The sequence below is a fragment of the Polyodon spathula genome, chromosome 1, assembly GCF_017654505.1.
Source record: "Polyodon spathula isolate WHYD16114869_AA chromosome 1, ASM1765450v1, whole genome shotgun sequence".
Lineage (NCBI taxonomy): Eukaryota > Metazoa > Chordata > Actinopteri > Acipenseriformes > Polyodontidae > Polyodon > Polyodon spathula.
This window is the reverse complement of record NC_054534.1, coordinates 31,263,530-31,289,854: the sequence shown is the minus strand read 5'-3', so window position 1 is coordinate 31,289,854 and position 26,325 is coordinate 31,263,530. Positions and strand designations below refer to the sequence as shown.

At 35.9% G+C, this 26,325-nt stretch overlaps 1 protein-coding gene across 1 annotated transcript in view; it reads right to left on the bottom strand.

The window, feature by feature from the left end:
* Positions 1 to 24,460, bottom strand: part of LOC121295263 (doublesex- and mab-3-related transcription factor 1-like) — a 40,601-nt gene extending 16,141 nt beyond the window's left edge. Inside the window, exons 1-4 of the mRNA XM_041219748.1 lie at positions 24,143 to 24,460; positions 22,578 to 22,761; positions 14,251 to 14,411; positions 1,820 to 1,991 (exon numbers count right to left, since the gene is read on the bottom strand). Coding sequence (XP_041075682.1) covers positions 1,820 to 1,991; positions 14,251 to 14,411; positions 22,578 to 22,761; positions 24,143 to 24,460 — 835 coding nt within the window. The remainder of the gene's footprint in view (positions 1 to 1,819; positions 1,992 to 14,250; positions 14,412 to 22,577; positions 22,762 to 24,142) is intronic.
* Between the last annotated feature and the right edge of the window lie 1,865 nt (positions 24,461 to 26,325).

Below are 26,325 nucleotides of genomic sequence, written 5' to 3'. Positions count from 1 at the left end.
CAGCTAAATGCTACTAGAAGTACAGATGTTTCAACATCAACTGTTCAGAGGAGATTGCGTGAAGCTGGCCTAAATGGAAGAATTGCTGCAAAGAAACCATTGTTAAGAGTGCAGAACAAGAGGAAGAGACTTGCCTGGGCCAAAAAACACAGAAACTGGACTTCTGAGGAGTGGAAGTCGGTCTTATGCACCGATGAGTCAAAATTTTAAATATTTGGGTCAAACCGCCAAGTATTTGTAAGACGAGAGAGGGTAAGTGCATGAGTTCTGCATGTGTGGTTCCCACTGTCAAGCATGGAGGAGGCAGTGTCATGGTCTGGGGTTGCTTTGATAGTGACAGAGTTGGTGATCTTTACCAAGTCCATGGCAAGCTCAACCAGCATGGCTACCATAGCATACTTCAAAGGCATGCCACTCCATCAGGATTACGGCTAGTTGGGCAGTCCTTCATTCTTCAGCAAGATAATGACCCGAAATGCACCTCAAAGTTGTGCAAGAACTATCTGGCAAAGAAGGAAAGTGAAGGACAACTCAATCTAATGACCTGGCCTGCCCAGTCTCCAGACCTCAATCCCACAGAATTTGTATGGGACGAACTGGACAGAAGAGTCAAAGCAAAGCTACCCACAAGTGCCCTACATCTCTGGGAATTGCTGAGAACAGCTGGGAAGATTTCCTGCTGAAAAATGTTTTCTTGAACATTGCTTTGAAACTCCTTATGTTTTGTTTTGTATATTGTAACATGTGTTTTCATTTTCAAGTATTTACAGAAACATTGTCAATTATGAAAAAAACCTAGTTTCCAGCAAGTGTACTCAAACTTTTGACTGGTACTGTATATATATATATATATATATATATATATATATATATATATATATATATATATATATATACACACACACACACACACACACACACACACACACACACATATACACACACACACACATATATATATATATATATATATATATATATATATATATATATACATATACACATATATATATATATATATATATATATATAGACACACACACACAGACACAGAGTAAACCTCGGTTAACTTAATTTAAAAAAAACATGAAGTAAAAATGAAGGGATTATGAATTTACATTTTCTATTGATTTTTTATTTTAGTTTTCACCATTAAATGTCAAAAATGTTTTATTTAAAAAGAGTGTGTTTTGAATCATGAAATATGGTCACTATATGGTATCATTAGGTTATGATGTGTGGTGGCACATCTTTGTAAAATTACTACCACTAATGTAGACAAATTAAAATATAGTTGTATATCAAACATAAAGCCAAAATATCAAAGTATTCGGCACTTTTTACCTGAAAAGTCACATGACCACAATACATGCATATTAGGTCAGAGGTCAAAGGGAAATTGTTTTCTATATGAGAAATGTAATACGTGGTTACAGAAAATATAACTCTGTGGTCTGTTTGTTATATAGTTTAGCCTTATACTTGTGTTTTTATACTAAGTGTTTTTTGTTGTTGTATGGGTAGAAAAATCCTCCTACATTGAAAACCGATTGCCACTTCACTTTGCGGTAATAACCTTACGAAATACACATGAAACTACACATTGAAATAGTTTCTGTTCTTCTAGAGAAAAGAGTGAAATCAATCACCTCTACCATCCACAATGTAGTTACGATAGCCAGACAGTAATAGCAATACCTTACATGTGCAGTCAGTGGGCAAACAGGAAATACCCCGGATTTTCAAGCCAGCACTGACAAAATCTTCACAATTACACATGGGCCCTCTCAGGATGCAACTATATAAATGTTGTACTTACTGCTTGTCTTTGGCTCGGTGTAGGTCGGGTTGTCTTCCACGGTGAAGAGTTGAGGCACACATGCAGCAGTGCCGAGGCCCTGGCCCAGGTAAGAGGCTGCAGAGTAGTACGAATGCATCCGGTACTGAGGTGTCATGTTGTGGCTGGACAAACAGCTCTCATTGTTTTGCATCTTCATAGAAAACAAGTGTAAGAAAGCAAAATCGTATTCATATTAGTTAACAATACATTTATTAACCATTCACTGCACGCACATTGACACTGCTCCTAAACCCACATGGACACATGCTTCTAAGAACCACTGCAGTGATCTGATGCATGACTCTGTTGGTTGGTGATACATCTAAGATGCAGTACAGTTGAATTATATTTTTATACTAAAACAGCTAACTGTTATATAAATAACATCCAGAAATGGGGTTGTGTTTGTGAACAAAAACAAACAGTTGATCCACAGATTATCCATCGCATCTATGCGCGGTGGAATCCATATTTTTCAGGCACACATTTTATGAGTCAGCCCCTGGGTTGAAAAGGTTTACGTTTAATGAAACTTAAAATTGATTCTATGCTAGCTGTGACTGAATTCACTCAAATGTTTAACTCACGTTTGCTGTTTGTTTCCCTGTAGGATTTATGTTACTAGTATGGTATTGTGTGTTGAGTATTTGATTATGTTATGTGCCGAAAAGATGACATTCCTAACAATTAGAATTGTATTAGCTACTGATAAGTTACAATGTGGAAATAACCTAAAATATATTTCTAATACATTTGTACAAGAAAATCATTTTACGTAGAAGTAAAAAAAAACATTTTATAACACCATCAATTGTTTACTGTTACTATATAATACTGACCTCAGGGACACAAAACTAATTAGATGAGACTTCTTTCTAAAGCCCTTTTCTAGAAACTTAAAAGAACCCCTATCAAACACAAAGCTATTGTTATAGACCTGAATGTATTTTTAATTCATGTTTTACAGAATTTACTTTCTGTCAGGCAATATGTCATCTTTTATTGTCTGTACGATCAATTCCCTTCATGACAGCTTTATAAAGTGTTATTTAACAAAACTGGCTTTTAATATTATTTATGTTAAGTGTAGTTGACATTTAAAACATTCCAACTAAATGAACATGAAACGATTTTCAGTCAACAAAATTAAATCCAAACTTTTTTGTTAGAATGAATAATTGACCTGATTGAAATCAAACCTACTGTACTGCAGGTGCCCAGGTCAGCATCAGTGCTCTAGTCTATTAACTCAACCTATTGGCTTGAGCCTACCCCAGATAATAGATTTACAATTTACAGGGATATGAGCCAGTTTAGGTTTTACTGCATGCTTACAATAATAGAGTAAGTCACACATTTTGGTTTGTCTCACTGACCTTCTTAAGGTTTTTTGTTCAGCAGTTGGTTATAATTTGTTTAGTCCTGACTGCAATTTTACCCTCTTTCTAACATATCAAGCTCATGTTGAGTGGACTGGTGCAATACACAACACCATGAAGGACGGTGATTAAACAAAACGTTTTTTTTCACATTTGTTTAAAGAAATGTATCAATAGCAAGCTTCTGAATGTTGCCTTTTCAAATAGATTTTTTTTTAATTAATTCGTTGAATTGCATTAACAGTGTGATCATAATACCTTTTATGTCTGGATTGGGATAAATCCAGTTTTACAGGTGAGTTCAAAATCAGGAGGTTGCTGTTGCTGGGATGCAGTTTTCCAGTAAATCACAGAGCAGGGAGATTCTGCATTACTTCCTACCTACCTGAAGGGTTCTTATCTGGCACCATCAGCTGTCTGGATTTTGTACACTACCCCTATATTTTCATTTTCTACCTGCATTCCACCAAGGTTCTTCAAAATGATTCTAAACGGTGGAAGATTTGTTCCAAGATACAGAGTTTATGCAACATGCGTGCAATGTAAACATTTAATATGGAATATTCATAACAAGATTTAAAAAAAAAAAACAAAAAAAACCTCTCAAATGATTAATAAAAATGAAGTATAAAAGGCGTAGTTAAATCTTCATTGTTTTATTTTGTGGTCCTGCCTCTCAGCATGAGGACACATCTACGTAAAGCTCTGTAATGTAATTTCCCACAGTAAACTGTTGTCTGGGGAAGATGCATACCCTCGTATATCCCAGTCTCTGGCCAATGACAGACTGTCCAGAGGTGTCCAAACCATGGCTCATAAGCCGCATGTGGCTCCCGGGCAGTTCAAGCGTGGCTCCCGGTGAAATACTGGGTGACACACACTTTGCAGTTCAAATGAACTGAAGAAAGAATAATAAATGAAATGAAAATAGAAGAGAGAAAAAGTATTATTCTTGTTCTCTGTATTCATTCATGTTTATTATTCTTTCTTGTCTCCCCTTCTCTACCATCAGTTTCTTTGAGCCTGCATGTATGCTGCAAGTACATTGGGTCACTTGATGACCTTTGACACCGTGCACTGGCACATGCATATTTCATGCACCTCGAGTGAAAGCCGGATGTCAGCTGAAAGTCAGTTTCATAATTTTGAATTAAGTGCTTGTTTGTTTTGTGGAGACAATGGCACTGAACAAACCATCCACAAATAATAAGCCAAAGTAAGAGGCTTTAAGCCAGAATGGGAGGAAATGTGCTTTCACTGAAAACAGTGGTAAACCTCTTTGTCTCACCTGCAACAAACCGCTTACAAACTGTAGTCTGTACAAGGCGTGCAACCTCAAACGTCATTATGAAACAAATCACAAAAAATTTTCATCTGAATATCCTCCTGGGTCAGACTTGAGGAGAAACAAGCTGTCCTCTTTAAAAGCACGCCTCAGCAGTCAGCAGATTCTCCTTTTGGTGTTCAATAAAGAAGCTGATGTAACCACTCAAGCAAGTTTTGTATGGCATGGAATATCGCTCTTACCAAACAACCTTATTCAGATGAATACATTTTGTTATATATTTTTATGTTGAGAATGCATGTTTAAATGTTATACTGCAGGTCTAAAATGTATTATTATATTTAGATATCTTACGTCTTGCAATGAGCAGGTACTGTAATCCCGTTCAAAATAAATCCAGTGCATTTGTCATCCACAAAGCTCTGAAAAATATTTAATACATCCAGCAGACAGAAAAAAAGCTATTTTTTTAAAGCGAGCATTCAGCTCTTCAAGGGAAGAGCTTGTCAAAAAAATCCTTACAAAAATGTGTCTTTCTATTGGTGTTTTTGGTGAAATCAGGAAGGTTATCATATTTTGCTACATAATAAATTAATTTTATTTAAAGTGCATAATACACACAGTATAAACAGAAATAATGGAAAAACGCCATAGTGTTACATTTTAAGTTTAATACACTGATCAATGAAAGTTACATAGAAACTGTAAGGTGCAATGTTCATGTGTATTTCTATGCCATGAAGATAACAAATACTGTACTACACAAAGTAAGTGCAAGGTTGGCCCTTATCACTAGGGGTGTCAAATTAAATGTGTACACACTGCATTTTTGTTTACAACAACTAAATGTTTAGCCACTCACTAAAAGTATGTTATTTATTTGCTTGATTCTTACTTGGAACAGCTTATACCATTGAACAGATGGTGTATTGCTTACAATTGGTCTCTTAATTCTGCATCTTTGTAAATTTGCCAATGCGTAAGTGTTTACTGCAGTTTAGAGCACACGCACGTTTACAGATATTTGTAAATATGGAAGGCTTACCATACAGATTCAGAGCATATTCACCTTGCTTCAACAAATGTACTGTGCCTAGGGACTGTTCAATTTGTCCACTCACCTATCTGGCTATCCATTGTTTTTGTAATAAGCATTTTGAAATTTATTATCAAGACAAACAATTGACTGCTAAACCTACAAATCACTATTGCTGCACAAAACGTATCACCATAAATCAATCTCTACAGTTTGTTATTAATTGAAGTGAAGAACTGAAATGTTAATTTGATTTTTTAAACAGTTTTCACATGCAAGCATTTTCTAGTTCAGTAAACAGCTAAGTGTAAAAGTTCTACTTCTACGACATAAATATGACAAATATCTGAAGCTTTTATTGTGTCCTCCTCCCTGACAGACAACATAATTAACCTTTGCAATTCTGTTCCAACCTGCTATTGTCTGAAAGGCAGTGACCCAAGAGAAAATATGTTACCATCAGAATCTCGACTGCTCTGACACCATGAGATATGGCCCTATCAGCACAATCGGAAAACAGAACATTTAGATTAGATCCTTGAAGAAATAAATAATTAATTTGTTTCACACATGAGCTCTCTGCTACAAGGGGATACCTTTTAACATAAATCTACAAAATTAATAACCTAAGATATGAGTACATATCTACCAATCTCAGGGCAGACAAAAAACAACCTATTGTATAGAAAACTTTTTTTATTTTATTTATCCTATGCATGCATTCTAAAGTCCTGTCACTACATTCTAGCTAGCCAAGAAGCACTACTTTAAATAGTTCACCAAGTAGCCAAAGTGAAATTAGACATTATATTCATTCTGTAAAAGTCACAATTTATGTTTGTATTACTTCAAATGAAAGAAAAATATTAACATAGGATTAGCGCAGTATGTCATTTTATTATAACCCAGGGGTGTGCGATTTTTGCAAAAAACTTCTTGTCCAAGATACAAAATGCTAGAAAAATCTAGCATTTCAGCATCTTAGGTTTCAGTATCGATTACTGTACATACCATGATTTTAAAGCACAGCATTACCTGAGAGCATACTAAATAGCTTTACATAAATAGCTTTACATATATATATATATATATATATATATATATATATATATATTTTTTTTTTTTTTTTTACAGAACATGCTGATGAATTGACACAGATCTATCTGATGGTGAACTTCTTCACGTTACACACCCGTCAAACCATTTAGTATAAAATCAAAACCAGACACAGGATTTATAAAATTCTTTCTGATCCTACTTCCTGAGAGTTGTGGCTATCACTGAAATGTTTACAGTTTGTAGGTAGGAGATCACTAAATTACAATTATGGAGATATTTCTAAAGTACATTTTAAAATGTATTTTTTACATTCAAACTAGGTAATCATATGGTATATTTCATCAGAGTGAAAATGTTATTCTCTTAATAATCTTCAGACACTAAGCTGTTTAGAAAGGTATAATACGGTACACTTTCGGTGGATATTTGTCTTTATACACAAGCCAAAAGTCACGTTATATCAGTCAGAGGTCAAACAGGTAGAATGTTCACCGAAGAAGAAGGGTTAAAGGATTGGTTTCTAAACTACATTACCCAGAAGACATAGAACATTGTAGTAAAATAAACAAGCACAGTAAATATTAGAAATGTACAGAAAAGCATTATACTAACCACTATAAACTATAGTAAATACAATGTCCCATAAAGTTCAGTCCTGTTAATAATGTTACTGTATTTTCTGCACTGGTACTGTGCACAACACATTATATATTTAATTCTAATAGTCCCTATTCACAAATCTTTAAATAATGTTTATTTAAGGACTGTTTTTGTTTACAAACATTGTATTAGGTTAAACAGTGTTTCACGAACCTCAAACTTGGTTTAATTAATCGGCTTTAAAAAAACAGTCCTAAACAAACATTTCTTAAAACAGTCCTTCAAATGTTTTGGGGCCCTATAGTGCATTTCTTAGTGGCCAAACACATCCTTTTTACCAGTCTATGACTCCCTATCTACACTTGAGCATGCTTTGCATGGAACTGATGTTGGGCGCTGCACTATAGCCTTTTGTATATGACTACTAAACACTGTAATCAGATTAAACATCTCATATTACAGCATCATGTCTTAGAAACTAACAAGAATGCATGTGACAGCTCTTAATCTACTATGTCCAAATTACCCAGATTGGATAAGGGTTACAGAACTCCCAGTGGCAGAATTAGTTACCGTTCTGCATGGAGAAATACTAAAAATGTAAACACTCTACAAGGGGTACCACACCATGAAGACACACCCACCTTTCCGCTGTGTTCGTCCAGTCAGTCGGAACGGTGGCATAACCGCCAACACGGTGCATTACCATTCTGTGAAAGGGAATCTGACCTTGCCAGTTAAAACAATCCTGCCAACCAAAACAATAAGGCTACAGATTGACATGAGCCACTATCAACAATTTGCCATTACATTTAATCATGATTTCAAATAAGAATTGTGCAACAGACCTGTGTGTGACCCATCATTGCCATCCTAGTAGTTGGCACACTGCTGATTTCACACGTACTGCAGTAGCTTTTACATCACAGTTACTACCACAAGAATCTTAACTTCCTTCTACTTGAATATAAACTTTATGGGATCCATAACTAGGTTCTATTAAAATAAAGTTAACAAAAACTACAAAAGTAACATGTCAACAACAGACAAACGTAACGCACTGACAAAGACTTCTTGTTGAAACGCTTTTCTAATTGCATAGTTAAGTTTCTTTTAGTTCTACAGTATCGCTTCATGGGATATATGTTTCACTAACCTGGCCACAAAAATAAAAATACAGAAATAATAAAACACATACACATTTAAGTATATGTATATCACCATACAAATGATTTCTTCTTTACAGATTAAATGTTGAAACCTATAACAAGCTATACTAATACGGTAAGTTATTTTTCAATCTATTGGTTTCTATAAGGAATCTCAAGATTAATTCGTTTAAAGACTGGCCTCACTGCGGAAAATACTATATGAATATTTAAATTTGCCTATAAAGTCTTTTTGAGACATCAGGAGCCACATTTTATTGAAACACTTGCTTCTCCCCGCTTGTTTAATTGGGCTTATTCCCAGCATTTTTTTGTGGGTTTCTGGAGCTTAACTACTGTATGTTCACACCCACCCAACTACTGCGCCTTAGCTACGTTTTTGCATATGCCACCCAGCTGTAGCAAATAATACTAATATTACAAGTTTAACATGTACCCTATGGTAATTTTACTTGCATATAATTAATAAGATTACTATAATAGACCAAAAATAACATATTGGTAGATCATAGAAAGCTTTGTAAGTAAAGGCATAAATCTACTAAAATGGTAATGGAGACATCTTGAACATAATCAAACATCCAAGTACTCCCTCTACTGTTTCACTTCATGAATGGCAGAATTAACGATTTACTTCAGTCTTACTCTGTTTTATTTTATTTCATAGTTTGTACTGAGTAATTAGTGATCTGCGTTTCCGGTTTATTCCGAATTTTACCAAAAAAATTAAGGATTTTTTTTTAAGTGGACGTTGGTTTTTACTGATTTATACCTGATTTTTCTGGTATATTTTCCTGGTACTATTTTCTACGAAATACACAATATTTTGATTAAAATGCTGTTTATTTTGACTCTGACATTGTAATAAGCAGCCCTCCACTGTATCCTAGGATACAGCAGATGTTTGATTATCAGATTATCAAATAACATTCAAATGTGGTTCTCTGTCACTTCACAAACACATTATCAACTGATAATGTTGGTCAATCAAAGTTTGTTTATTTTGGCAATTGCTGGGCGTAGTAACTATTAGCTTGATCAAAAACTAAACTGAAATTAGTGGACGAGGAATGGAGAGAAAACGTAAATCAGTTTATGAATAATCAAAAGAAAACAAATGTTTCAAAGTATGCAAAAAGCAAAAATAGCAGAAGTGGGTTAGATGAGACAGAGGATGCATAGCGTTGCAAATACTGCTGCACTGAGGTACATGTTCGCAATGACAATAAAAGAATATACTAAAAAATAAGCAAGACATTAAACTAAAACAAGAAAGTGAACTGAGAAACAAGCAATCCATGTATCTTCCTTTTACACACACTTTAATAAAAAGAAGGTGCAGAATGACTGTGTTAATGAGTTTGTCAGAGCACTGTGCTTTGCTGGACAGCCACTGTTTATTGCAGAAAGGTCTGTACTGGTGACTTCGTGCGACCATACTGTCTGTAGTAAATTCATCCTTTGTCCATTTTGTAGGAATATAAAAACAGGAACTCACATTGCGCACGAATATGAGAATATTCTGTGTCCAACTTGGAAAGCAATCTTTCTGTTAATGGTGATACATTTTAAATGTGCTTTTATTAATCATGGTACACGCTTAAATAACACTTAAATACACTGTGATTCTGAAGTGAAGCTAATTTTAACTCATTATTAGCCTACAGTATATTTAAATAATTATATCAGAGACCACAAAACTGTAAAGTATAAAAAAAAGCATTTTGAACTAATGGGAAGAGAAAGCTGAACTGAAGCTTTATGAAGAATATTTTTTTCTCAGCCATATTTTCCTAATATTTAACTAGTCTTCCCTCTTTATTTTGCTACCTGACTGTAACAGGGCGCAGTTACATTCGTGGGTCGTCACTGAATAATAATGAATCAGACACCGAAAGCGTTCCCTCTAAGCTTTTTAGATACTGAGAAACTTGCCATTTTACCAAAGGGTACATTATCAGTGCAAAACATTCGGCCACAGATTAACCATTTTAATATATTTATGTTGCATTATACAATTTTGAAACAATATTCCAACACAAGTATCTCAACAATTTAACAATTTACTTTAAACAAGACATTTATTGTGGCTCTGCCTCTGATTTTGAACCATCCTCTGATCCTATGCAGCCATGTTGGTTGTTATCATAGATACAGACTATATGCTTAACTGGTGGCCTGCATAAAATTGCTTTTACTACTGTATAAAACTGGCATCTGCACTGCCTTCAATTGTAACCATCTCTAGGGCTACTAACTGTACCATTCTTGGGAATACCAAATTTTGTTTTTCAAAATTGGCCAATTCCATTTGTTCCCACTTTATATCAATGTATTAATAAGTATAATAATAAGAAAATATAATGTCGGTAGTTTAAAATAAGTACATTTAATAAATATTACCACTTTTATTTTCAATCAGACTCTTGCTGCTATAATAATAGTAAAGCACCTGAAGACAATTCAAACCTGTCATAATGTTTATAGACATCACTTGGCTCATTGCTGGCATTAAATTAGGCAGGAAAACCTAAGAAGTACATTACAACAGTTCAGAAAACCAAATGTCCAGCACAGTTGTGAGAATCATATTTACCGTCTTCCACTAACACAGTAGCTCAGTCTACAAATAAATGTGTTTTGAAAAGACCTGTTTAGCTTATTGCTCTCATTTACAGTAACAATAAAAATTTGAAAGTTTAGTACCTGTCAAGCAATGTCATGTGAGAGTAATCCTATGAACAGTACTCCACAAATTAAGTTTAGCGTTTTACTGGCATTATAATAATAACCAGGATAAAATATGAAACACTGATAAAGGCAGGTTAACTGACTCGTTGCTCTAATACAGGTTCACTGCTATGTATTACCCGATTGTAATTTAAATAGCTTCCCTTTTAATGTAAATGCATAATTAATTCTGCAGTGTTATTTGCAAGATTTAAAAAGACGCATCTCCAGACAGAATGTCTTTATGAAACCAACGGTGTGTAGGGTACATCCTTTCTACAGCAAAGTTTCCTTTAAGGATTGCAGATTGTACAGCCGCCATGTTGAGTTTCATGGAGTGAAGTCACATGATGAATAAACTTGCAAAAAAAAAAAAAATTGGACATGGGATGTCATCTTCAATTACAATATACTTAAATGTATTTTCGACTAATATGCCGATTACATTTTTACTAGTTTCAAAGCACTTGAGATGATTTCTGAAATGGACATTTTTTAAAAGGGAAATAGAACAAAAACTGTCAGAGTGTGAGTATTGAGATCCTTATTTATGTTTACCGGAGTATTTATACTTCTAAATAATGCAGGAAGATTGTGCTTCATTGATTTTAGCACTCTATAGGCAGAATCGCCAGACGCCTGCTTCGCCCCCCTGTACCAGGAGAGTCGCTGGTGGCAAAGCGAGCTCTGCACTAATGTGACATGCATGTTTACAGAGGGAAATCAGAGAATCAGCTGCAAGACAGACACAAATATGCTTATGTTAATGCTTTGTAAGAATGGTCTCAAAATAATAGGGTTACCTCAAGAGGCTGGAGTCTTGAGGTTGATATTTATGATAATAACTTGCGAAAGTTAGTAAACTGAGTGCGAAAGTTATTGCAAGTTACTGCGAAAAAAGCGCACATTTTAGCCTGAGAGGGAACGGTGGACACAGAGCAGTGGATGCTGACATGCTACTGAAGAACCAGCGACAGAGTAGGTACTCCCTGTCACACTGACTTACACATCAGAAAAAAGTTAAATAGTGAAGGCCCTTACACAATAAATCAAATACAGTACTTGTAGCAAGGGTAACCAGAAATTAACCAAATTATTGAATGATCAAATGATGAAATATCAAGGGAGCACTTGATATTTCCTTTTTACTTACCTGTTTGATATCCTACTATGTGGTTTTCTATTGTTGTTTCAGCTTAGATCATATATCTGCTAGGGGTGAGACGACACACCAAGGTCACGATACGATACGTATCACGATACACAAACCACGATACTAATGAAAAACTAATCTCTACTTGACGGACTTGAAATTAATTAGAATTGAAAATAATTAAAATTTCAATTCTATAATCACAGATTCAGTTCAAAATAAATTATATTTATTTCCCACAAAGTACTAAAGCACTAGTTTGAATTTAAAGACAAAGCAGAATGTCAACTAGAGTTCCTGAGATATCCATTTCAGCTGAATTAACCAAATCTCATTTCCACATTTCTGAGAGGAAAAAAATACTAAGCAATGTGTTTGATAACTATTAAAGTACAAACTTCGTTCATGTGTTTCTTTAGAAAAATCTAAATATTAAGTTTTTTCAGCATTAAGTTGTGATGTCTAATCAATAACATTTTTTTTAACTACATCAGTGTTTTTGCTTGCATCCTGCTTAACTTTAACTCAATAAATTATTATTATTATTATTATTATTATTTTATTATTATTATTATTATTATTATTATACCATACATTTTAAACATTGTATTTTTGAAGTTAAGGTTGAGTATATTATTTTATTTTGTATACTATTCTACACTGTGCTGTTTTTAAATGTGGTTAGAAATAATTTTAATTATTAGATTAAAATGATTTATAAAATTAGAATTAAATAAGTGATTTTCATCAGGATTAACACATTTCTTTAAAGAAAGTAACATATTCAACCAAATCAAAGTTTAAGGGTTATTCAAGCAAATATACTGAGCATCAAAAGAAACTTATCACTTATATTTGGATAAAATTCACTAGATGTGATCGACCAATGACAAACTATGTTTTAAAGCAGACAGTGACTTTTTTGTCTTATTATTATTATTATTATTATTATTATTATTATTATTATTATTATTGTTTGTATCTAAGTTTTTTTTCCTCTATATTTCATATAACTTTTTATTATTGTAAGTAATTTACTTCACGTTTTTGTCAGTATCAGTTTTTGTTAACAACTGTAACCCTAAATTAAAATTAAGAACTCGCATTTGTTTCCTCTACTCACGCTTAAATTCCAGAAGCGTCTGGCCAGCTCATTTCACAATGGGATATGTCTAGGATCAAGTGGAGTTTACGTTCAAACAGCCAATCTTTCATGATTTACAGCTACTCATTTCAAGCTTGTATCACAAGGGGGCTCCCAAGTGACGCATCCAGTAAAGGCACTCCACGTGGATGGAATCCAGGCTATGTCACAGTCGACCATGACCGGGAGTTCCTAGGGGGCAGCGCACAATTGGCAGAGCGCTGCCCGGGTAGGGAGGGCTTAGGTCGGCAGGGGAATCCACGGTTCACCGCACATCAGCGACCCCTGTGGCCGACCGGGCACCTGTGGCTCTGCAGTGCAGCTGCCAGATCTGAGTTGTCCTCTGGCACTATAAGTCTGGTGGCATTGCTGTGGATCTGCACAGCGAAAAATGACGTATTGGCAGGAGCACGTTTCGGAGGACGCGCGCTCCAGCTGCCGTTTCCCGAGTCAGAGGGGGGATGGGATTTGCGAGCGGTGAGTCGAGAATACAGATAATAATTGGGCATACTAAATTGGGGAGAAAATCGGGGTAAAAAATTGGCGACAATTAAACTTATAAAAAAAAAACTGAAAAAAAAAACCCTTGTATCGTGTTGTAAAGTATTGTGATGCATCAACACACGACAAACGTCTCACCCCTATTATCTGCCATGTTTACCAGCATAAATTGCTTCTGAAAAGACCCTAGGCTGATGCAGGGGAAGTGAGGTGGGTAAGCATTGCAGAGTTATATGGGCTAATATGCTTCCCCACCTCACTTCCCTCGCAATCAACCTTGCAGTCTTTTCAGAAGCAATGGGCTTTTTTGAAAGCAGTCCCACCCAATGTAGTTCCCACACCCGCCCTTGGCACCTGGTACTGCTGGTAGTTGTACAGGTTGTTGTAGTAGGCCGGGTAGCAGGATGGCTGGTAGAAGTTGCTGTAGTAGGAGGAATCAACAATCAACTCAGGTGTGCTCTCAGTGTGCCCTCTACTGGTGGCAGATGGACTATCTTGCAGATTGGTACGGCTCTCTGTAACACAAAATGATGGAAAAGCCAGGCTGGTCAGTGGCTATTTCATCACACATCACCATGCTTTCAGTATATTGGCAAAACTGAAGTAAAAAACTGAACGGATCTGATGATGAATTCAGACCCCTTACAGGCAGAGTTTAGTACCAATCAAAAATACAGTATACCAAAGCAAAAGGATGTTATTGATAATATCTGCCGAGTTTAACCCTTTGTCAGGTGCGTCAGGTCCAATTTACTTTAACACGCGCTGTTTATTTTACAGGCGCTGTTTAAAATTTCTTTTTCAGCGTAAAATAGGTTTAAAAGGCATATAGACATGCATACTGATAGATCCTCTCCTGATCACTCGTTTTATCACCAAAACTTCTCAATAGGAGTTTTGGTAATATCCAAGCCATTATTTTATTACTATAACATCTCAAACAGCTCTGCAAATGTCTGTGATATTCTTTGAGCGCTGGATGCAGAAGCAGAATCTCCTTTGTTTATGTCCGTGTTATCCCTGTAGTGCACAGGGTTTTCTTTCGGCTTCATTTGGCTCCTACCAGTCTCACTCGGCCATGGAAAGGTTTTCTCTGCTTTTTCCGGAGAAAAAACGTAGAGACCTGTGCTTTGCGTCTTTTTGATGATGTCGGACAGGGTCCGACATCTTTGACCTGGAGCAGGCTGGATCCTGGCGGGTTCCCAAGAAAAAAGAACACACGGAACCTGGAAAAGCTAACCCAGAAATAATTGAGATGTTATAAATATCTTAATGACCAAGCAACAGAAATCCTTTAAAACAGCTGTTTACAGCTGTTTAATATCATTTACATTTGAAACTGATTTGGGACAAACTGACACAGTAAAACCGGCTACTCTGTGACCACAGTGAGAACACAGCAAAGTGTAATAAAGCACAGTGAAAGCATGGTAAAACTCAGGTAAACATTGTTAAGCCGAGAGAGGTATGGTAAAGCATATTAAAGAATAAATCATTTTAGAACTATGGTAAACTATTTGAAATGCATGACCTGTAAAAGCATGGGAAAACTGCAAAAGATCCCATGAAAATTTACTGTGGTAAACTTTTACTAGGGGAAAGATTTAATACAGTTTAGTTTTTTGTTTTTTTGTTTAAGTGCAACCTTGTTTTTATTATACCCGTCACATTCTACACAAACTTACATTCTGACTAGCAGTTACGAGTGTTTCTAAGTTTTACTGTAATCTTAGTTAGAACCATTTGAGTGTTTTGCCTCTGTATCTCCACTGTGACTAATTTAGCACGAATAGAATGGATCACACAGTATATTACAGCACAGTACATTATTACTCTGCTTCCTCCATTACCCACCACTTGAAATGTAATTCAGTTTAACTGTACAATACACAGTATACAAACAGAATGCGCCACAAATGTCAGAGTACTGCAGTTACATGAGTGTTTGACATACATACATACTAAACTAAACCTCTTCAAATTCTTGTTATTTGGTCACTGTTGCTCATGTAAACAACTATGGTACATGGTAGAAATGTGCAGACCACAGGCTATTATCATGAAAAGTTCTATAGAAACAAGTGAGGTTCCAGGTAATTATAGCGCAATTAGTTTACCTTCCATAACAAAATGGTGGAAGCAATATTAGGAGGTAAGCTTGAAGACTATCTGTATAGCAGCACTATAATAGGAGATAGCCGGCATGGATTCAGAAGAGGGAGGTCCTGCTTACAATAACTAACCCACCTGACCTGTCTGAGGATGTTTCAATTTACTTTTTTAAAATTTTTATTTAAAAAGCCTTTCAAAGTCCCACACAAAAGACTGATACATACATTAAAATCAGCAGAAATACAGGGAAGGCCATGTAATTGCTTGCAGAACTTGCTAAAAAAAGTCTGTAATTCTGAGAAGTCCAGTTTTGGTCACCCTGAGAAGGTACAGAGAAGGGCAATAAGACATGACCCACGAGGACTGGTTAAAATAATTAAATCTCTTCAGCCTAGAAAAAAGAAGGGAAGAGCGGACTTGGTTAAAGCTTATAAAACGGAATAGATCAAGACAATCCAAGTCACGACTTCACATTTAGCACAGAGAGAACAAGAGGTCAAAGATGGAAGCTGAAGGCAGGCAGCACCCTTTTATGCAGATTCTAGCCTATTCATTTAGAGGCCCCTAAAAGGGACAACGGAGTGCTAAGATGGGATGAGCCTTGACGGACAGAACATCCTCTTCTCATTCCCAAACCTTTCTTATGTTCAATAAGTTCTGCATAGTATTGCCTATATAAATACAATTCTACTCAGCACCAGAGCATTGCTTATTATAGAATGTGGAAAACCTACTAAATACTGAATCCAGTGAGCATTGGAAAGTACAATGTACAATTATAAAAACAAGACCAGCCTGCACAATTTTTTTCACCACTTGAAGGTGCTAATTCAAAATCAAAAACTTTCTTTTTTAAAATAACAAATTTAAATCATCCTTGATTTTACAGACAAAGCAAAACATAAAAACAATGTTGCAATCAGATTTTATTCATAATGCTAACAAACAAAACACCAGTAGCTCAAAATGTAGGCCTAATTCTTCTATTTTATACAGAAAAATTAAAGAAAAAAAATCCCATAGCCACACAAGAGCAACTAAAGCGCTCCACCTAGTGGTAATAATGATCAACTACAAATTTTAAAATAGAGATAACACACAAATAAACAGGTGACTGTGAATGCAGCACTAGGCTTTCTAAACTAAATAGTGTGCAACTGGACCCAGGTGTTGAAATTGTTACACACTGTTATACACATGCATGCAAAAAATATACAAATAATAATGTCCCTTCATTAAACTAATAATCCTTCTGAAAATGTGGTCTTCACAATTTATCTTAATTTGTTTTTTTTAAGATGAAGATGATTACTTTAAGACTAATAAACACAATCAGTAAAACAAATAAATAAATAAAGGAGTTTGAAATCTATTTCTGAAACAATAATTCAGATTACTACAAAGACTCCCCATTTCATTGTTAATTTGCAGCAACAATCAAACTTTTCATTTAGAAGAAATTAGGGTTGTTACTGTTATGTTGGCCTAGGTCCCTGCCAGCAAATTGCCATGATGAACTGCTTTGTACTATTCCATCAGCAGTTCACTATCACTGCTAGCTATTTTGGCCTGTCAGTGATTTTCTTTAAATCAGGAACACAGCCTTGACACGGTTGGCATCTCACCTCCCCAAGAGCACAATCAGGACAGCTAGAACAACATGTTTCTCCCAGCACAAAGGGAACTGATCAAAAGATGGGGAAGTCTGGCACCAGCACATGACCATTATGCTAACATACAGACAGCAAAATAAGTTGGTTTAAATCCGTCTTTCATTTTTTATCCATCCACTTAAACAATTTGTTACCAAACCTCCTCATCAGGTCCTGTACTGGAACACATAAAAATAATGACAGGGGGGGCTCAGGAGTGAGGCATCTGGTAAAGGCACTCTGAGTGAAGTGCAGAATGCGCCCTATAGCTTGGAGCTCGGCGGTTCGAGTCCAGGCTATTCTATTGCTGACCGTAGACAGGAGCTCCCAAGGGGCGGCGTTCAACTGGACGAGCGTCGCCCGGGAGAGGGGGGAGGGTTTAGGTCGGCCAGGGTGTCCTCGGCTCATCGAGCACCAGCGACCCCTATAGTCTGGACGGGCGCCTGCGGGCTTGTGTGGAAGCTGCCCAGAGCTGAGCTGTCCTCCGACACTGAGGTGGCTGCTCTGTGGGTCTGCAGTGTGAAAAAAAAGGTCAGCTGAGGTACATGCTTCGGAGGACAGTGTGCGTTCGTCTTTGCCGCTCCCGAGTCAGCGCAGGGGTGGTAGTGGTGAGCTGAGCTTAAAAATAACTGGATATAAAATAGGGGAAAAAAAATAAAAAAATAATGACAGCATATAACTGGTCTTCTAACAGAATATTATGGGATAACATATTAAAATGTGTTCTTCACAAAATATATTCAAATGGACCACGAGGGAATATTGCAATAGAATGAGGGTTGGGACACATTTTGGAATATTCAACAGGAGTGCATTCACAGGAAAAAATGACCTTATTCATGGGGAACATCTTAAAATCTCATCTCAAAGCTATCCCCCTGAAAAACTTCAGAATCATAAAATACAGCTGTGTGCCAAGTATGAAGTCAATATCTTGTGTTGCATTGTGTTTCCAGCTGTGCATTCTGAGCACAAAACTAATGGTACTGTACAACTACTACAGTACATCTGTTAAAACTAATATACAAAAAAGTAAATGAAAGACTCCTCAAAAATACTGTATAAAACCAAGTAAGAATGCATGTTTATTAAAAGCTAAAAAGATATTTCATTATTTATTTTTACTAGTTTGTCCATCATATAGCTAAATTAATTTTAAACAAAAAGCTGTGATGATACAATGTACATCACCTCACCTTGTGGTAAAACAAATGGGGTGCAAATGTAAAATTCACAAAGCCCTTTACACCAAAGATAAAGCTTTACCTGTGTTTTCAATATTCAAATACTGTGCCAATGAAATTTCAGAGGAAATGGACAGTACAATGCAAAAGAACAGTTTGGCAAGCTGAACTGGTGGATTCAAACCATTAACTACGTGAGGGCAACCCTTACTTGATTAATGTTAATTATATGGCCAGTGAAATATAAGTAAACACAGTATACACTCTGAAAACTCTGGAATACTTGGTGATCCATGGAAGCAAAGCAATTTACTGTATAAACAACAAACTTTAAATTAAAAGCCTATTCACATTTTTCAGCGCATGATGTATTTTGTTTTCTTCAAAACAAGCATAGTGTAACTGCATTAAAGCTGTACCCTTTTTATGTTGTTTTGATCCTTTCTGAGGGGTTCAGAAAGAGTGATGTGAAGTGTTCTAACTCAACGATAGAAAAAGAAAACCACTGTAGTAAACTGATGACAGGCACTTGAACTGCTGACAAGACAGTGCTAGCTGCTGTTTCTGACTAGACCAGGGCTTCTCAAACCTGGTCCTTGGGACCTCAGTTTCTCCTCGGGACCTAATTTCAACTCAGCTCTCAATTACTTAACTTTCATTTAACTAATATTTTGTTTAATTATGCCTTTTTTGTCTCTTGTTTTTTGCTGTTATAAATTTGCAAATTTCAAGTTACTTATACAATGTTATAGTTAACTTGAAATCTCCAACTGTTTAAGAGCTGAAAACAAGTAGAAAGACCACAATATCGCTATTAGGTCAGAGGTACCACAACATGTTTGACGTTACTCATTTTAGAGTTTAAAGCTACAGTATCCCACATCCATGTTTAATTTTTTAACATTTTTTGAATATTTGTAGTTGTCCTTGTGTTATTGTCTACAATACAGCGCAACAGTGAAGTGGTTAGCATAAATGTTTTAGTGCTGCCAAGTCACAGCACCAACCTAACACCTCAATGAGTAAAATAGGCCTGTGTGAGCAGAATCTTCACTGGCGTCAAAGCCAAGTCACCTTACTCTTTATTACACGATAGCCTCTTGAATCAGGAAACAATAATTGCTCATTCATTTTTGTATCTCTTATTCTAAGAATACTTATCAAAGAACCTTTCTAGCTAAACTCCCACATCTATTACACAGCGACCACAGAGAAAGTAGCCGTATTAGTCCTGACCAAGCAGTATTTGAAAATAAGTGGACAGAAGCCACATATTATACACAAAAAAAATGCATTTTATTTTCTGTCTTAACTGTTTTAAGAACTGAGACTGCAAATACATTATCTTACTTGTTGCATTGAAGAATAACAGATGTGACTATTTTTACTGTTCCTTGTGAAACACCCATAATTTCTGCAGTCTTGGATACAGAAGCACCTACCAACTGAGCTGTATGCCTTTTTTTTTAATTTGTATAATTTGTAAATTATAATTGGTTCCTTCAAAAACACACATGGGAAAAGGGAAAACCATTTAAAAAGCTTTTTATCTGTGTGTTCTCTGGACCAGATGTGGTATTTCAGGATGATTTCCCTGGTAAAACAATAAAATCAATCAATTAAAAAAAATAATAATAAACTTGCTTGACAAACCCTGAAACTGCAAAGATTAATTAATAATAAAACTAATAATCAAACACAAAGGTAAAACTTAAGTTTAGTTTGTTGTAGTTTTAAAATCCTGCTGGTCATAATCGGGTCATAATGCTTTGTTTTTAATTGCTGCTTGCAGGCAGGAAGATGTCAGGTTCACATAGAAAACCCTTGACCTCAGCAGGAGACATGTGCAGTTGAACCTTCAGCTATTGTTTCGTCTAAGACAAAGATATAAGGCTGGAAAACCTTGTTGTAGTTCAATTTACTGAAGAATATGCTGAGTTTTCTGTTCCAGGTGTTATTGACACCTTTCCCAAAATAATTTACTACTTTTTACAATTTCATGTGCCCTGCCTAGCCAAGGAATTCCTTTCCACACAGGACAAGCAATACAGCTTTATTTCAAGTCTTTAAAACCCATTTACGATTTTCATAGTAAGTTACGATTATTCAATGATAAACAACCCTAATTTCTTTAGGGAACTTGGGGGTGGAAATCTACTATAATTTCTGCAGTTCTGAATAAGAAAGAACCTGTCAAATATTAGCCCTATTAAAGACTGTCAGGTCCATTGTGACCAAAACTGAATTGCTACTTTTAATTTGATACGTTACAGTATACAATTGTGGCGGGGTGGCCCCGTCCCTGTGCGTATTTGGGTTATATGTTGTATGTGGTGTGTTATTGTCGCTGTAGGTATTGGTACAAAGAGTGTGGGTTATGTTGCACAGGTGTTGTAAAGTGTATAATTGTATTTAGGCACTGGGATTGCACAATCACTTCACGTGCAGATTAAAATGGGTAATAGTATGGAAGCATGGGGAGTACAATTAGTTAATGTGCAGATGTACCGAGATTCCAACTGAATGTCTGATTAGCAATCAAGCCTAGGTACAGCTGCATAAAAGGGTCAGTGCTTCAAGCACACGGGGTGTTGTCTGTTCGCGACTGGAGAACGGGAGGGAGAGAGAGAACATGAAAGTAATTACACTATGTAACACAATTTTTGTTCCTGGGTAGAAAGTGTTATTTCCTAATTGCTTTACAGTATAATCGTAAATCTCGAAAAACTACTCACTTCCAAATCTTTCGTAGTCATTTTTGTATTACTTTAGTATAAATACATGTTAATTTGTATTCATGTGTTGTTTTTTTCTGACTTTATGTGAACGAAAAGACACAAAAGCTCCCGTTTTCTCATTGGAAATAGTGATATTTCAAAATATCACTGTCCTGGTCACAAAAGCAAAGTTTGTGGGGAATAATAGCCATTTTCTATACTTTTGAGGCATAAGCAATTAGGAAATAACACTTACTACCCAGGAACAAAAAAAAAAAAAAAAAAAATTGTTACACGGTGTTATAAATAACAATTGCTATTTGTGCTTAAACAGCTGAGCACGATACTTGTTTGTTTAGTATTTGTCCGTTGTGTTTGTCTGTCTGTTGTGGTCACCGTGCCGTTTTCTTTTACACAAAGAGTTTTATTTTGTACCTGTTTATTTTGTATATATGTTTCTGTTCCAGGTCTGACGTCACCATGACAGCCATCCTGGAGACAACAATACATTGGTAAAATACAAGTGCTGGGGCAAATATCTGAATATTCAAATGAATATTTTTTGACATGCTTTCGGATACAAAAATCAGATGTTCATACTCACTAGAAATGACAAATATCACCTTACAGTACAATAATGGCCTGGGGAGAACCCTGATGATTGTACTTGACCTAAAGAATCAAAGAATACAGCTGTGTACCGAGTTTGAAGCTAATATCACAAAGCATTAGGTGTGTATCATCTGGAAAACTAATAGTCAGTGGTCAAGTAACATAAGGGTACCGTTAGATGTTGCCAGCGGAGTTTTCATAACATGAAAATATGAATCAGTTAAAACACTAACAGTCATATGAAGGACAGATAATTTATACCAAAATATGTGCTTTGTTTTTTAGGCCTTTCTGGTGTTTTATCAATCCCTTGAATATATGTATTTTGTATTTATTCAAACATTTTTAACAGGCTATAAGCACTTACCAGATTCTTAAGAATCTTGAATTTAGTTTTGATTTACCTGTAACTGAAGACGATGGTGCTGTGCTGGCTGAGGCTGAAGATGGGGACTCTCCCCCTGGAGCAAACAAGCAGTAGCCGTTTCCAGTGCCTTCGCTTTTGATGACCAGATCTGTGTTTGGAAGTGGAACAGGGTGGCAAATGCCCAGCTCCTCCTCCTGTGCCTGCTGCCTCCTCAGTGCTACCTAAACCCAAAAGGAATGGTGTACATGAAGGAGAGCTAACCAATTCCAAATATGTTTTGCTATGAGTCCTCGTCGTTTGGGTTTATTTACTAAAGTAACCTCCAATGGCAACACTACAAATATCTTCATTATTTGTATATGTGCTTAGAAGAAATTGCATAAATAGTACGCTATTTTATTTATTTATTTATTTTTCACATTTGGAATTAGACAAACGGGAACACAACACCATTACATAAAACAACACATCATTTAAAAGAAAAAAAAAAGCCTGTTCAATGCAGTAATAGATTTAGTCACTCCTAGGTCATTTTCATCTTGAAACCTGGTTGTTAGGGTTCTGTAAATAACCAGTCTTATGAGATCTACATAATCTGTTCAATAAAAAAGGTTAAAATCTAATTTAATTATAACCAGCTGTGGGGTTCAGTTTGTCAGATATTTAGAAATTGAACACTTCTATGTATTCTTTTTTTTAAATAATGCATAAATTTCAAAATATTTTTTCTGTAAAAGATTACCAAGTTCTATCTCTATACAGTAAAATGTATAGTTCCCAATATGTCGCGATTTACAGTGAAGTAAAACGGGTTATTTTACTCCACAGCTGGGGATAATAATAAAATTACACTGTTTACATTAAGTACTGTTGGTACTATTTTCAATGGCTGTGAAAATATTGATTTAATAAAAAAAAAAAAAAAAAAAAAAAAACTACGAATCACAAAATATACGTTAATCATTCAAACAATGCAAACCCATAATAGGCCTGTCAGTTTTTTTGGAACCCGTTTACCATTTCCTCCACGAGGCCTCAAAATACAGCATCTAATACTGGATGTAAGGCGGCATTCATTTTTATATTTGTAACTTATTTAAAAAATTGATGATCAACATACTAGCTTCTTTACTTTGATGATGTTACTGTGTCAACAGAAAACATAGATTACTGTACAGTCAGTAAGTATCTTGTATCGACATTTTTCTCTGGCCTGCCATCACTTAATGTGGAAAAATCTGTAAAATATTTGCATGCATCTTGCAATATGAAAAACTATGTTTGTTAGTAAGATTATATTTCTATAAAATCACAATGTGCCAAGTTTAGTGGGGGTGGGAGTATAAATGTATATATAGCCTACACTACAACAAAACATTACAATGCAGTCCTCGGGACCTACATCGCAATGAATCTGCCACGTGTTGACAGGCCATGACAACTGTCTAATATAAAATGTGGATAATAGTAATACGTTTTTGGTATATCGGATCAAAAAATGTAACAATTTCACTGTCACTTAAAAAAATGTTAGCAAAACAAACAAACAAAAACAACAAACATTTCCTCATCACAATTGAACTAGTTTGTCCCACACAATACCTGGGCCGCCATGACTCTCTGTCGTTCTGCAATCAGTTTACATTTCTGACACTGACAGTCTCTCCAGGTGCAGAATCTCTTGTGGCCCTTCAGAGGAGACACATAGCCGTGGTTCCTGCAGCGAGAACACTTCGGCATCCGAAGGGGCTTTTTGCCGGTTGGTGAAGCAGACAGACCCACACAATCCAGCAACTGCCCATCTTGCTCGCTATCACTGCCGTTGTGCATGTCGAGGTGACGCTTGGCCGCAGATTTGCTGTTCTCTCTATGTTTCCTTTTAGAGTTTAGGGGAAGATAGCAATCGGTGACCGTGTTCATTATCTCCAGGCCGATGTCACTTTACCTTTCCTGTACCAGCGGATTGTCTGTGAGGTTCTGTTGCTGCGATGTATTGTTGCAATACACCAATGAAACAAGCTTTCCTTTTATTTGCAAGCAGCACCCGTTTGAAAATGCCTGAACGTTTTGGCGCGATTGCTCACAGCATTCCAGGATCGCGTGGGAGACGTTTGGGAGCAAATGCCTCCTCCTTCCACCCTGTTCAGTTGTCTGTGACCTGCCAAATCCACCGACAGATTTAAGATTAGGGACTGACTGATGCATACAAAGTGTATCTATTACGGACAATCAATCGAGCTGCAAGCAGTTGCAAAAAAAAAAAATGTAATAACACTATAAATACAAACTCTGGTCCAACCTACAAATGTCTATGCAGGTTTATTTATATATATATATATATATATATATATATATATATATATATATATATATATATATATATATATATGTATGTCTAAGATATGGGAGGATGGGGGACGGAGTACGGGAATGGGAACGGGAGCTTGTTTAAATTAACTACTAACCTTGTTAAATGAACTACTAAACAACGCAAGTGACGTAAAGTGTGTATATTTCTTCTGTAGACAGATTTTTTTTTTTAATTCCTTCACCTTCCTTTGTGCATTGCACTTAGGCAAAAACAAAAACAGAATGGTATTTTCCTCAGCGGAATATTACCGGACAAAATATCACAAGTTCAAGGTAAAAATAGGTTTTAAAGTTTTTTTTTGTTTGTTTTTTTTTTAAAGAGAAAGTAAAGAAATAAATCATTTTCTAAAAAGCGATAGAGCCCTTTATGTAATTCACTTTTAAGCACTTCAACGTTCTAGCGGGCATCTATGCAAAATAGAAGCACGCTAGATCTGGAAGCTGATTGGCTGTTCGCTCTCAATCGTTTTTTTAATTTGATTTAGGTTGCTAACATCTACTTTTCAGCATTACACGTAAAATACCAAAATGGACAGCAAAGCAAAGTATATTGTAAGTATAATACAAAAGGCTACTACAGAGGCTGCTAAACAGAACGTAAAACAAACAACAGCCTTCAGAAAACAAACTGGAAAGTATTCCTGTCGGTTGTACCCAAGTTAAATCAGCACTACAGGTACTGTTTACTTTTTAAACGCAGTTAGAATATTAGACCCGAATAGGCACGTTTCCTTTGTTTTGACTCGGTACTGATAAAATAAATTCCTGGATGGGACCAATAATATGACAACGAACGTGCTTTGAATATGGACTTCATTAAAGAATATCAGATACCTTTGGGTAACCGAGTTTTGAGACCGTTTTTAATCGATTTCCACATCTGTATAACTTGGCAAAGCTTCGCCTTACACTTCCAAGCAATTCAGTGGATGCAGACGTGCCGTCTCAATGCATGATAAACTCCACTCTAGACAGAATGTCGGCAGCAACTGTTGGAAGATGTTGCTTGCCTTTTAACCAATGACAGCAGTCTGTTTTAGTAAGGAAGCAAGTACCACAATTTTTAGGCTTTTATAGTGCTATGAAATGTTATCTAGATGTAGTTAATGTTTAAACAAGAAATGTCAGTGAAACCTAAGTATAACCCCTAATCCGAACTGAATGACTTGGCCATGCGCATAATGCTTTTTTCCCATGACGTTTTGTAAAACTCCTTGCAGCGGATGGAAATTCATTTTTACTTTTGAGCTTCGATGACTCGCGCAAGCATCAATTCACCGTCACAACAACAACAACAACAACAACAACAACAACAACAACAATAATAATAATAATAATAATAATAATAATAATAATATAATAATAATCCCACTAATCAATTTATCGTGATGCTTCACATCCAACTCGCCAGATGA